Source organism: Nannobrachium achirus (assembly GCF_963921795.1).
Source record: "Nannobrachium achirus genome assembly, chromosome: 10".
In the NCBI taxonomy this organism is placed as follows: Eukaryota; Metazoa; Chordata; class Actinopteri; order Myctophiformes; family Myctophidae; genus Nannobrachium; species Nannobrachium achirus.
The window spans coordinates 53626577-53641468 of NC_137819.1; the positions used below are offsets into that span (position 1 = coordinate 53626577).

Here is a 14892-nt window from a genome sequence, read left to right on the forward strand (position 1 = left end):
ACCTCTCACATCATAAACAGTTAGAAATAAAAAATGTGCATATACCCTCTACACAATTAAACTTTACGTTGGTTTGTTTATTGCTGAGTGAGAAAACAATGTTTCACATTAAGTTAATCATCTGGGACCCCCCAAAATAATTTGGGGATCTAGACGATTGTGTGTTTTTTTTTTTAAACAAATGCAAGGGTGCCAATACTTTTAGCCACTACTGTATACAATTCTGGAAACTTTGTGCTTGTCCTGTAACATCGAATGGTTTTAGCCAATACCTGTGCTTCAGTAACTTTGTTAGAATGAGCAATATGTTGTAAAGAGTCATATCAGGCAAAATCACATTCACGGTTACATCGTTTATTTATCAAGAAACATAATATACAAGGCCAGATAAAAGTACTGCAAAGTAGTCAAAAAGGGAAACAATCTTTGGTTCTTGTCAATCATGGACATGGCGAGTCTGTAGTGTGTAACCGACCGTGGAAGAAATGTTTGCGTTACAAAGTTAATAAATCATTAGTGGCTGAAATGACCACACCAATGACATTAAGTAACCCAAGCATCATCTGTGGAGTGTTATGAAATTAACATTACATTGACTGTGTCTTACTGTGATTTACACACAATCATATGCCACCCAATCCTAATTTGAGCAAAAGCATTCTTTTAAATCATTACAAATTCCATTATTTACCTTTTCCAAAGGCTTGATCTAAAATTCTTTGAGTGCCAGTGTCACACGCCCAAAATAGCAGACCTGCAATCTCACGAGTCACACAGAGTCACGTTGTGAGCTTGAATATCAGCAATTTTTGGCAAGCGGCAACAACAGGCAAATAAGTATAAATCAGGCTATAAACTGAACACACATGTACATGTAGGAGTTAATGGCTAATGAATATACATTCCCGGTTAAGTGCTTGTGTCAGAATGCCACAGAACAAAACCACACGACAAGGGTTGCATAGAGATCCTATAACATTCTCGTATACATTATACCAGTACTACTGCAATGACCCAAGGTGGGTGTCCAACAGCTTAAGTAATTTGCCAAAAAAATAATACGGACTGATTTACAAAAGATGGACTTAACTGGCCTAAAATTGAAATTGAAACTGAAATCGGTCACGTCGTGACCGCAAGAACAGCCAACAGACAAAGGAAATCAACCGATATAAAGCGAGCAAAGGAAAAAAGACAATAATTAGGAATGGAAAGTTGTTCCAAATACAATACCTTCATAAATGATCTCAAGTATGAAAAATAAACTGATTTATTTTTATAGTGGTGTTTTTCCAAGATACACACTTTAAAAATTGTAAACAATAAATACAATCCACAAGATGAGAAGCACAATGCAACTAAACAAATCAGAAAAAAGAAACGTCTGCAACCCTAAAATGGTCTGCAAATTGATACAAACTCAAACTTCAGGAAGATGTGATGTTCTTACAAAACTTATACTGCCTGAAAAAAAAAAATAAGCAAACCTAGATCAAAATGAAAATGTAATTTCTAAATTTCCCCAGATCACTTGTGATTCATAATGAACATGCCATCTGCAAGTATTGTACTGACTAAATACATTAATAAATTGACACCTGTATTGAAGCCAAGGTTGTGCTACTAGATGTGGCCTTTACAATACTGCAAACTACAAACAATATCCGACACACATGAACACGTACTGGTGGAACGCATGAACACAAATTACATAGGAATGGACTATTTTCTGTGACTTTTGCCATCCTGAGCAGCATTGACTCTCTTATCTTGCACAAATATCTCTGCAGTTTGCGCATCATGCGTGGAATGTGAAGCAAAAAAAAAAAGAAGAAGAACAGGACAGAAACAAGAGATGCAGGATAAGATCTATCCCTTCAGAAGGCACAATCTCCCCTTCGTTACCGTGAAACCCCAGACACATTCGGAAGGACACGAGTAAACTCTACCACCATCGCTGTCAAACCAGATAAAAGCAACAACTGCTACTGAAACGGCGCTTAGTAGCAGAGGCTCGCACGCTAGCGTTTGTGTGTGCACGTGTGTGTGTGTGTGTGTGTGAGACTAGGGCTGCAAGGCTCAGTCTTGGGCAGTGAGAGACTGGGGGCATGCCTCTCCCATTAAACCCTCTGTGTCCAGCTCTGGGCCACAGTGACAAGAATGAGAGCAGGGCGTTGCGTCCGGGGCGGGGGGGATGCTGGCGACCAGACTGGGCTCCTGAGGTAAGTCCGTTGGGGGCGGAGAGGGGGAGTCGGCCCTGGGGTCCTCCTGGGCTCCGCTGAGGTTCTGGACCTTCTTGCTGAGCTCGTTGCGTTCCACCTTCAGCGCCCGCCTCAGCTTCTCCAGCCGCTGGACTTTCCCCTGCAGGGCTTCGAACTCACGGTCCCGCATGGTTTTCTGTGCAGAGACAGTCAGTGGAAAAAAAGAAAGAAATGCAAGCCCGTATTGACATGTCATCCACATGCTGTGCTATTCTATATGTTTTGGATTCATCTGGAGTAGGGATGGGACGATATGAAAATATCATATCATGATTATTGTGACAAAAGAAATTGCGATTTACGATATTATCGCGATAATCACAAGCCATTATCCTGGGGTGGAACATTTGCCAAAAAGCTCACAACACATCGCGACACATTGTGAGCTTGTAGATCGGCACCTTTTTGGCAAAGACATTTGATAAATTGAAAAAAAGACTATCAAGTATGTATATTGTAAGTAACTTTTACCAACTAGAAATACTGTTCCTTCGAAACAGTGTGGGCTCGCTTCCAACCCAAAACAATAATAGTAAAAGTGTCAAGTTCCCAGGCAATGCTCTCTTTCATTTTACTGACGTAAAATGGTAATGCAAATACAATGTAGACAAGCAGTGTTATTACATGAACTTAAAGGACCAGGTCACCTTTGGGACAACCAGATCTTATTTTATTGTTGTGTGGGACACGATCAACACAATGTTGAGTTATTTTTTGTGTTCAATCTGTGTTTTTAGATATTTTAGTATTTCAGTATGCTACAACTGGTCATATGATGCATTTTGCATCATATGATGCATGAGATGATGCAATATCATGCTACAAAGCATCATATGACCAGTTGTAGCATGCTGAAATACTAAAATATCTAAAAACAAAGATTGAACACAAGAAATTACTCAGGATTGTGTTGATCGTGTCCCACACAACAATAAAATAAGATCTGGTTGTCCCAGAGGTGACCTGGTCCTTTAACGGTATGGACAATTAAATCAAAATAAAATTAAATTAAAGCTGCAAGCAGCGATGACCGGGCCCTCGCAGCTCTACCCACGTCACAAGGGGCAGCGGTTACACTATTACACTTATTGCCCTTTTACACTTATTGCCCTATTACACTATTACACTATTACACTATTACAATTATTACACTATTACACTTATTACACTATTACACTATTACACTTATTGCCCTATTACACTATTACACTATTACACTATTACACTTATTACACTATTACACTTATTATACTATTACACTATTACACTATTACACGTATTACACTATTACACTTATTACACTATTACACTATTGCACTATTACACTTATTACACTATTACACTTATTGTGCTATTACACTATTACACTTATTACACTATTACACTATTACACGTATTGTGCTATTACACTATTACACTTATTACACTATTACACTATTACACTTATTACACTATTACACTTATTGTGCTATTACACTATTACACTTAATACACTATTACACTTATTGCGCTATTACACTATTACACTTATTACACTATTACACTATTACACTTATTGCACTATTACACTTATTGTGCTATTACACTATTACACTTATTGCCCTTTTACACTTATTGCCCTATTACACTATTACAATTATTACACTATTACACTATTACACTTATTACACTATTACACTATTACACTTATTGCCCTATTACACTATTACACTATTACACTTATTACACTATTACACTTATTACACTATTACACTATTACACTTATTACACTATTACACTTATTACACTTATTACACTATTGCACTATTACACTATTACACTATTACACTTATTACACTATTACACTATTACACTTATTGCGCTATTACACTAAAATCATAGTCGACTATACAAATCCTTAGTCGGGGACTGTGTGTGTGTGTGTGTGTGTGTGTGTGTGTGTGTGTGTGTGTGTGTGTGTGTCCCTCTTCTGTGTTGCCTAGAACTGGAGGATTGATTTTGGGGTTTGTATTGTAAAGTACAATGTGTGATGTCATCAAGTTGTAATTTGCAATACAAACCCCAAAATCAATCCTCCAGTTCTAGGCAACACAGAAGATGGGGAACTTTCTTTTTATTTCCACACAACTCCTCTAAGGTATATTAATGACATAGTTCAATATTGAAAATGGGTGGTCTTCCCCTTTAAGACGTATCTGCCGAGACTTTCGCATTGTCACTGCAGGGCCGACTTATGTAAGGCTAAATCACCACAGAACAGCCAATGACAGCCAAGCCTTTAATCACAGCTGTGTCAATCAGTAGAGTGCAGAGGGACATTTATTTATAGTTTTAACTATAACTATAGTTTTATATATCACACAGCTTAGACATTTGGATCAAATCAGACAGCAGACCTGTGTGAACGCATTGATATAAATAGCATATCTGAAGTGTGAATATTGCAGCCACAGCGACTTAATATAAACATGGGTCCCTTTCCTCTGTCTCACTCTGCTAAACCCATTGGAAATGCATTGGGTGCTTAAAGTTAAACATTTTTATTTTTTTATATTTATACTACAAAACATTTCAAAACCAAAAATACAAGCACACGTGTCCTCAGTAAGCTGAACACATAAAAATTTGAATGGTGTTGAAAGGTGTAAGCGTTTAAGAGATGAATCGCGCCAAAGTTTTGAGGATACTGACTGACTGATAGATAAACTAGAAAAATATTGTTCCTTCGAAACAATTGTGGGCTCGCTTCAAGCCAGAAAACAATGGCTATAAAAGCACAAAATGTCAAGATCGCAGGCAGTGCTCTCTTGGTCCATTGGTCCATTTTGTTCCAAAAATGTGTTGTGCAAAAGTTGACCCGCTGGTGGCGCTATAACAGGCCAATGTAAGAAGGGTGGTATCTGTTCCTTGACCTATTGGGAATGTGCTTGTAAGATTTCACGCACATTGCAGGCTGTGTTCATGATTTGAGGTGTTTTTGGCTTTGGCCACTTTATCGCTGCTTGCAGCTATATTCATTATTATTATTTTTTTGTGTGTGTGTGCACTTCATAGGCATATTATATAAAGGTCCTTAGATTGTGTGTAGAATGTTTCATGCAAATTGCAAAAAGAAATCCTAACGGGTTTAAGCGTTTCACAAACTGCTCAAAATGATATAGCGCCCCCCTTTGGCCAATTGGGGTAAGATTGGTTTTAGTGATATTTGGACTAACACTCTACATCTTTGCCAAATACCATGAACATGTTACTTTGCATGTATGATTTAGAGGCAGAAGAATAATTTGCATAAAACTGCAATATTCATTGAATTTATTTTAAAAAAGCATGTTTCAATTTTAAAGAAATCCGATCTGACAGATCTTTAGATATCGGTCCAAAGTTCACGTAAAAAAAGTTTTGTGCACGTGGAGCGAAAATTCCAGAATAAAAGCGGGTTTACGCGTTTTACAAACTGCTCAAAAAGGCGGAAAATCGAAGGGCGGAGCTTACTTAACAACGACACAGATGTCTTCCGCTTGAGTCAAAGCACGCGTGTAACAAGTTGCATGTCTTCAAACGAAACGAGTCATGACTTATGCCCGTTTGAAGTTTGAATTTTCAAACGCTTCGTATAGCGCCCCCCCTTTGGCCGATTGGAATAAAATTGGTTTCAGTGATACTTTGACTAACCCTCCACATCTTTGCCAAATGCCATGAACGTGTAACTTTGCATGTATGATTTAGAGGCTGAAGAATAATTTGCATAAAACCGCAATATTGATTGAAGTATTAAAAAATTATATTTCACTTTAAAAGAAATCCGCCGAGACTAGTTTGACCGTATTGGTCCAAAGTTCATGTGAAAAAAGTTTTGTGCGCGTAACGCAAAAATCCCAGGAGGAGATAGATTTTTACTGTTTTTTAATTAATTCAAAATTCTGGGGGATCTAAAGGTCAGAGGTCAAAAGTCAGAGTGCAAAAGTTGTTCAGCATGAGGAGACGCATACGTGTATACAAGTTTCATGACTGTACGTATAACAGAGCATGAGCTCTATCTGTTCAAAGTTCGCACTTTCGAAGGGTTCCTACAGCGCCACCATTTGGCCGATTGCTGTAAAAAATAATAGCACACTTCGCCACTGTAAGCTGAACACATTGATGTTTTTATTTTCATTTTCTGTCTGAGTATGTAGGAGTAGAAAGGAACCGAAGTTTTGAGGAGAACTTGATATGACGGTTAGATATTGTCACTAGAAAAATATTGTTCCTTCGAAACAATTGTGGGCTCGCTTCAAGGCAGAAAGCAATGGCTATAAAAGCACAAAATGTCAAGATCGCAGGCAGTGCTCTCTTTGACGTTACTGACGTCAAAGATTGGTCCATTTTGTTCCAAAAATGTGTTGTGCAAAAGTTGACCCGCTGGTGGCGCTATAACAGGCCAATGTGAGAAGGTTGGTATCTGTTCCTTGACCTATTGGGAATGTGCTTGCAAGATTTCACGCACATCCCAGGCTGTGTTCATGATTTGAGGTGTTTTTGGCTTTGGACACTTTATCGCTGCTTGCAGCTATATTTATTATTATTATTTTATAATTTTTTTGTGTGCACTTCATAGGCATGTTAGATAAAGGTACTTAGATTGCGTGTAGAATGTTTCATGCAAATTGCAAAAAAAAATCCTAGAATAAAAACGGGTTTAAGCGTTTTACAAACTGCTCAAAATGATATAGCGCCCCCCTTTGGCCATTTGGGGTAAGATTGGTTTCAGTGATATTTGAACTAACCCTCTACACTATTTTGTCATGAAAATGTGACTTTGCATGTATGTTTTAGAGGCAGAAGAATAATTTGCATAAAAATGCAATATTGTTTGAATTATTTAAAAAAGCATGTTTCAATGTTAAAGAAATCCGATCTGACAGATCTTTAGATATCGGTCCAAAGTTCACGTAAAAAAAGTTTTGTGCACGTGACGCGAAAATTCCAGAATAAAAGCGGGTTTACGCGTTTTACAAACTGCTCAAAATGGCGGAAAATTGAAGGGCGGAGCTTACTTAACAACGACACAGATGTCTTCCGCTTGAGTCAAAGCACGCGTGTAACAAGTTGCATGTCTTCAAACTAAACGAGTCATGACTTATGCCCGTTTGAAGTTTGAATTTTCAGACGCTTCGTATAGCGCCCCCCTTTGGCCGATTGGAATAAAATTGGTTTCAGTGATACTTTGACTAACCCTCCACATCTTTGCCAAATGCCATGAACGTGTAACTTTGCATGTATGATTTAGAGGCCGAAGAATAATTTGCATAAAACCGCAATATTGATTGAATTATTAAAAAATTATAATTCACTTTAAAAAAAATCTGGTTGATCAATCTGACCGTATCGGTCCAAAGTTCATGTGAAAAAGGTTTTGTGCACTTGACGCGAAAATCCCAGGAGGAGATAGATTTTTACTGTTTTTCATATAATTCCGAATTGTGGGAGACCTAAAGGTCAGAGGTCAAAAGTTAGAGGGTAAAAGTTGTTCGGCATGAGGAGACGCATAAGTGTATACAGGTTTCATGGCTGTACGTATAACAGAGCATGAGCTCTACCTGTTCAAAGTTCGCACTTTCGAAGGCTTCCTACAGCGCCACCATTTGGCCGATTGCTGTATAAAATAATAGCACACTTCGCCACTGTAAGCTGAACACATTGATGTTTTTTTTTTTCATTTTCTCACTAAGTATGTAGGAGTAGAAAGGAACCGAAGTTTTGAGGAGAACTTGATATGACAATATCAAGTTCTCACTAGAAAAATATTGTTCCTTCGAAACAATTGTGGGCTCGCTTCAAGCCAGAAAACAATGGCTATAAAAGCACAAAATGTCAAGATCGCAGGCAGTGCTCTCTTTGACGTTACTGACGTCAAAGATTGGTCCATTTTGTTCCAAAAATGTGTTGTGCAAAAGTTGACCCGCTGGTGGCGCTATAACAGGCCAATGTGAGAAGGTTGGTATCTGTTCCTTGACCTATTGGGAATGTGCTTGCAAGATTTCACGCACATCCCAGGCTGTGTTCATGATTTGAGGTGTTTTTGGCTTTGGCCACTTTATCGCTGCTTGCAGCTATATTTATTATTATTATTTTATAATTTTTTTTGTTTGCACTTCATAGGCATGTTAGATAAAGGTCCTTAGATTGCGTGTAGAATGTTTCATGCAAATTGCAAAAAAAATCCTAGAATAAAAACGGGTTTAAGCGTTTTACAAACTGCTCAAAATTATATAGTGCCCCCCTTTGGCCATTTGGGGTAAAATTGGTTTCAGTGATATTTGAAATAACCCTCTACACTATTTTGTCATGAAAATGTGACTTTGCATGTATGTTTTAGAGGCAGAAGAATAATTTGCATAAAAATGCAATATTGTTTGAATTATTTAAAAAAGCATGTTTCAATGTTAAAGAAATCCGATCTGACAGATCTTTAGATATCGGTCCAAAGTTCACGTAAAAAAAGTTTTGTGCACGTGATGCGAAAATTCCAGAATAAAATCAGGTTTACGCGTTTTACAAACTGCTCAAAATGGCGGATAATTGAAGGGCGGAGCTTACTTAACAACGACACAGATGTCTTCCGCTTGAGTCAAAGCACGCGTGTAACAAGTTGCATGTCTTCAAACGAAACGAGTCATGACTTATGCCCGTTTAAAGTTTGAATTTTCAGACGCTTCGTATAGCGCCCCCCTTTGGCCGATTGGAATAAAATTGGTTTCAGTGATACTTTGACTAACCCTCTACATCTTTGCCAAATGCCATGAACGTGTAACTTTGCATGTATGATTTAGAGGCAGAAGAATAATTTGCATAAAACCGCAATATTAATTGAATTATTAAAAAATTATGTTTCACTTTAAAAAAAATCTGGTTGATCAATCTGACCGTATTGGTCCAAAGTTCATGTGAAAAAAGTTTCGTGCGCGTAACGAAAAAAACCCAGGAGGAGATAGATTTTTACTGTTTTTCATATTATTCCGAATTGTGGGAGACCTAAAGGTCAGAGGTCAAAAGTTAGAGGGTAAAAGTTGTTCGGCATGAGGAGACGCATAAGTGTATACAGGTTTCATGGCTGTATGTATAACACAGCATGAGCTATACCTGTTCAAAGATCGCACTTTCGAAGGCTTCCTACAGCGCCACCATTTGGCCGATTGCTATAAAAAATAATAGCACACTTCGCCACTGTAAACTGAACACATTGATGTTTTTATTTTCATTTTCTCACTAAGTATGTAGGAGTAGAAAGGAACCGAAGTTCCCGTCTACTGATTGCCTGATAGATAAATAAATAATGACAATATCTAAAGTGTGCTCGCCTTATAGGCGAGCCCACAACTAGAAAAATATTGTTCCTTCGAAACAATTGTGGGCTCGCTTCAAGCCGGAAAACAATGGCTATAAAAGCACAAAATGTCAAGATCGCATGCAGTGCTCTCTTTGACGTTACTGACGTCAAAGATTGGTCCATTTTGTTCCAAAAATGTGTTGTGCAAAAGTTGACCCGCTGGTGGCGCTATAACAGGCCAATGTGAGAAGGTTGGTATCTGTTCCTTGACCTATTGGGAATGTGCTTGCAAGATTTCACGCACATCCCAGGCTGTGTTCATGATTTGAGGTGTTTTTGGCTTTGGACACTTTATCGCTGCTTGCAGCTATATTTATTATTATTATTTTATAATTTTTTTGTGTGCACTTCATAGGCATGTTAGATAAAGGTCCTTAGATTGCGTGTAGAATGTTTCATGCAAATTGCAAAAAAAAATCCTAGAATAAAAACGGGTTTAAGCGTTTTACAAACTGCTCAAAATTATATAGCGCCCCCCTTTGGCCATTTGGGGTAAGATTGGTTTCAGTGATATTTGAACTAACCCTCTACACTATTTTGTCATGAAAATGTGACTTTACTTGTATGTTTTAGAAGCAGAAGAATAATTTGCATAAAAATGCAATATTGTTTGAATTATTTAAAAAAGCATGTTTCAATGTTAAAGAAATCCGATCTGACAGATCTTTAGATATCGGTCCAAAGTTCACGTAAAAAAAGTTTTGTGCACGTGACGCGAAAATTCCAGAATAAAAGCGGGTTTACGCGTTTTACAAACTGCTCAAAGTGGCGGAAAATCGAAGGGCGGAGCTTACTTAACAACGACACAGATGTCTTCCGCTTGAGTCAAAGCACGCGTGTAACAAGTTGCATGTCTTCAAACGAAACGAGTCATGACTTATGCCCGTTTGAAGTTTGAATTTTCAGACGCTTCGTATAGCGCCCCCCTTTGGCCGATTGGAATAAAATTGGTTTCAGTGATACCTTGACTAACCCTCTACATCTTTGCCAAATGCCATGAACGTGTAACTTTGCATGTATGATTTAGAGGCCGAAGAATAATTTGCATAAAACTGCAATATTTATTGAATTATTAAAAAATTATATTTCACTTTAAAAGAAATCCGCCGAGATTAGTTTGACCGTATTGGTCCAAAGTTCATGTGAAAAAAGTTTTGTGCACTTGACAAGAAAATCCCAGGAGGAGATAGATTTTTACTGTTTTTCATATAATTCCGAATTGTGGGAGACCTAAAGGTCAGAGGTCAAAAGTTAGAGGGTAAAAGTTGTTCGGCATGAGGAGACGCATACGTGTATACAGTTTTCATGGCTTTACCTCAAACACAGCATGAGCTATACCTGTTCAAAGTTCGCACTTTCGAAGGCTTCCTACAGCGCCACCATTTGGCCGATTGCTGTAAAAAGTAATAGCACACGTCGCCACAGTAAGCTGAACACATTGATGTTTTTATTTTCATTTTCTCACTAAGTATGTAGGAGTAGAAAGGAACCGAAGTTTTTTGATACTTGCACTGACTGCCTGCCTAGTATAGAAATAATGACAATATCTAAAGTGTGCTCGCCTTATAGGCGAGCATAAAAATGCAATATTGTTTGAATTATTTAAAAAAGCATGTTTCAATGTTAAAGAAATCCGATCTGACAGATCTTTAGATATCGGTCCAAAGTTCACGTAAAAAAGGTTTTGTGAACGTGACGCGAAAATTCCAGAATAATAGCGGGTTTACGCGTTTTACAAACTGCTCAAAATGGCGGAAAATTGAAGGGCGGAGCTTACTTAACAACGACACATATGTCTTCCGCTTGAGTCAAAGCACGCGTGTAACAAGTTGCATGTCTTCAAACGAAACGAGTAATGACTTATGCCCGTTTGAAGTTTGGATTTTCAAACGCTTCGTATAGCGCCCCCCTTTGGCCGATTGGAATAAAATTGGTTTCAGTGATACTTTGACTAACCCTCCACATCTTTGCCAAATGCCATGAACGTGTAACTTTGCATGTATGATTTAGAGGCCGAAGAATGATTTGCATAAAACCGCAATATTGATTGAATTATTAAAAAAAAATATTTCACTTTAAAAGAAATCCGCCGAGACTAGTTTGACCGTATTGGTCCAAAGTTCATGTGAAAAAAGTTTCGTGCGCGTAACGAAAAAAACCCAGGAGGAGATAGATTTTTACTGTTTTTCATATAATTCCAAATTGTGGGAGATCTAAAGGTCAAAGGTCAAAAGTCAGAGCGTAAAAGTTGTTCGGCATGAGGAGACGCATACGTGTATACAGGTTTCATGGCTTTACCTCAAACACAGCATGAGCTATACCTGTTCAAAGTTCGCACTTTCGAAGGCTTCCTACAGCGCCACCATTTGGCCGATTGCTGTAAAAAGTAATAGCACACGTCGCCACAGTAAGCTGAACACATTGATGTTTTTATTTTCATTTTCTCACTAAGTATGTAGGAGTAGAAAGGAACCGAAGTTTTTTGATACTTGCACTGACTGCCTGCCTAGTATAGAAATAATGACAATATCTAAAGTGTGCTCGCCTTATAGGCGAGCCCACAATAATGAAGATAACATACGTGTGCTCGCCTTCCAGGCGAGCCCACAATTATAGAGGGTTTAAAATGGTACCGGATATGCAGCTCGGCAAATAAAAGGTGAATTGATCCCAGTGCATGACGGAGCACGATATCACGATAAATTAAAGCTCCAAAATACGATTATCGTGAGTGTTTTTTATCACGATAAACAATAATAATCGCGTATCGTGCCATCCCTAATCTGGAGTGGCTTACCTCCTCTGCCATCTCCAGGAGAGCCTTGTTGCTGCTCTCCCATCTGGAGCGATACATGGTGGTCTCCTTCTCCAACTTCTTGATCTTTTTTGTCATCTGAGGATATACAATTACACATAAAAAGGAAGGTCAGCTCTTGAGAGGCTATTTCTTTCTTTAACCCCCCCCCCCCCCCCACACACACACACATTACCTTCTCCATCTCCTGTTTGAAAGTGGTGAAGACCTCATTGCTCTTGGATAAAGTGGTTTGAAACTCCTCAAACTTCTCTGTGTAGAGTGACAGCTAGGAGGGGAGGAGGAAACCATGAGGGTTGGTCAGGTACAATCACATCAGAATATTTAAAGCTCCCTCCAAAATGTTCTCAACAAACCATCTCCACTGTGGTTGTGGTTTGAAATGATTTCACACTGCTATGGAAACCAGAGCAGAACGAAGTTCACTCTCCTCCACATGGACTTATAGCTCTAAAGCTCTAAAGGTTGGCACTGGAAAACATGGAACAGCAAAAAATACTGGAGCGGGCTTTAGCATAGCCAGACCAGACTAGATCAGAGCATAAGATCTCCAGGACAATCAGGCCTTTGTTTCAGGGAACCTAAACACAAACACTACAAAGAACTTATTATAGTAGGCCTGTAAAATAAATATCAGTATATTTGCTTCAATGACACCTCTACAGATTGGCTGTCATATAAGTAGTTAGATTATTTCATTCACGTAGATGTTCTGTTTCTTTTGCATAGATGCTATTCCATAATGTTATTGCTTTATCTGCATGACCTTGCCCTTAGGCATCTTACTGGTTATCATTACTACTAGTATCACTAGTTCTACAAAGGGTCCAGTCAAACCTGTTGCTTGAGGTGGACCTCCTGTTGTTTCATAAGCTCACACATCCTTTGAGACTCCACTGCTTCTTTCAGCAGCTGAGAACAGAGAACCCCATCAAGGAATTAGGGGACAGAACATGTGTTTATGTACAGTATGTATGTATGTATGGCACGTGGATGACTGACGTACAAACTCTTTCTCTCTGTCGTGGCGTTCCTCAGACTCCTTGAGCAGCTCCTGGGCCTGATGCAACTTAGCGTCCACCAGCTGCTGCTGGAGATCCTTGTGCTTCACCAACTTGTCTATGTGCTGGGACACGCACACACACACAATCAGATTATAAACTCATACTACTAATACCAATGTTTTCCTAAACGCTCATCTCGACCTTCTGCTTCATCTCTCTCTCACCTAAGGCAGTGGTCCTCAACCTGTGGGTCGGTCCCCAAAATATATTTTTTGGGGGTGGGGGGGTCCCCAGATGATTAACTTAATATGCAACATTGTAAACAAAACAGCATAAAGTTTGAGTGTATGGAGGGTCTCTGCACATTTCTTAAGTGACAATTTGAGGACCTTTTAATACATCTAAAATGACAAATTAAATATTGGTCAGATTGTCAAATATTAGAGGCAGACATTTTGCAAATGGCCGATCTACATGCTCACAACACCTCATGAGCTTGTAGATCTGCTCTTTTCACAATAGAAGTTAGAACTGTGTTATACAAAATGTAATGCCTCAACTCTTAGCGCTCCAGTTACAATATGATTATTTTGTGGGCAGCCTGAAAAGGTTGAGAACCACTGAACTAAGGGGTCTTCATCATACAAAAAAAAGCCCCCCAAAATTTGAAGACAACAATTCCCCCCGACAAGGGAGGCCAGAGGAAGTACCTCCTTGATAGTAAAATATGTTATTGTTGTTTAACATGGTATAGATACCATTTTCAGTGTCAATGTCATGATGTTTTGAACAACTAACTAACGCAGGAGAATGACCACTGAGAGATGCCAATCAGGTCATTATGTACAGGACACAGGATAACAAAACGCCAAACATACTATCTGCCCTTACGACTGGTGCCTGTAACACGAAAACATCTGATATCCATTGCTCTACTGTACTTGTCATGTTTAACTTTGTCCAATCAGAATGTGACTAATGTATTCTGTAAATCCATATATCTGTGAAATCATTATGCTTGTCACTCAGAGAGAAGCAAAGATGGGTGATTTTGCTCTACTGTACTGCTGTACAGTAATTTGAACTCTGACTAAACTTCAACACAAAACGCATATTCCCTGGTGTGGACATTCATCATTTCTTGTGTGTGGAGTATTTTATTATGATTGGGGAAACTGTTTATCCATATGGAATATGATTTTACATTTCCATCAACCTCCTCTCGCAGCTTGTACTGTTCTATGAGCTTCTTGAGTTTCTCGGCCAGCTCCGTGTTCTCCTGCCTGAGGCTGGCGTTCCTCTCGTTGTGCTGCTCCATCTGCGTGTGGACAAGGTGAGTTTGGTGTGGAAAGGATACAGTTAGGGATGGCCAACGGCTAACCGTTAACGTTAAACCGATAAGAAATTGGTTACCGGTAAGCACTAACGGTCAATTTTGACCGA

General features: G+C 38.8%; 1 protein-coding gene across 1 annotated transcript; it reads right to left on the minus strand.

Annotated features, from left to right (window-relative positions):
- Positions 1-775: 775 nt before the first annotated feature.
- Positions 776-14767, minus strand: LOC308293395 (alpha-taxilin-like; the record flags this gene model as incomplete). Its single annotated transcript, XM_080735883.1, has 6 exons — positions 776-2397; positions 12428-12523; positions 12621-12713; positions 13283-13357; positions 13452-13571; positions 14666-14767. 6 exons carry the CDS (start codon positions 14765-14767, stop codon positions 2080-2082), a joined length of 804 nt encoding a protein of 267 aa, XP_080592009.1. The 3' UTR covers positions 776-2079.
- Positions 14768-14892: the final 125 nt, after the last annotated feature.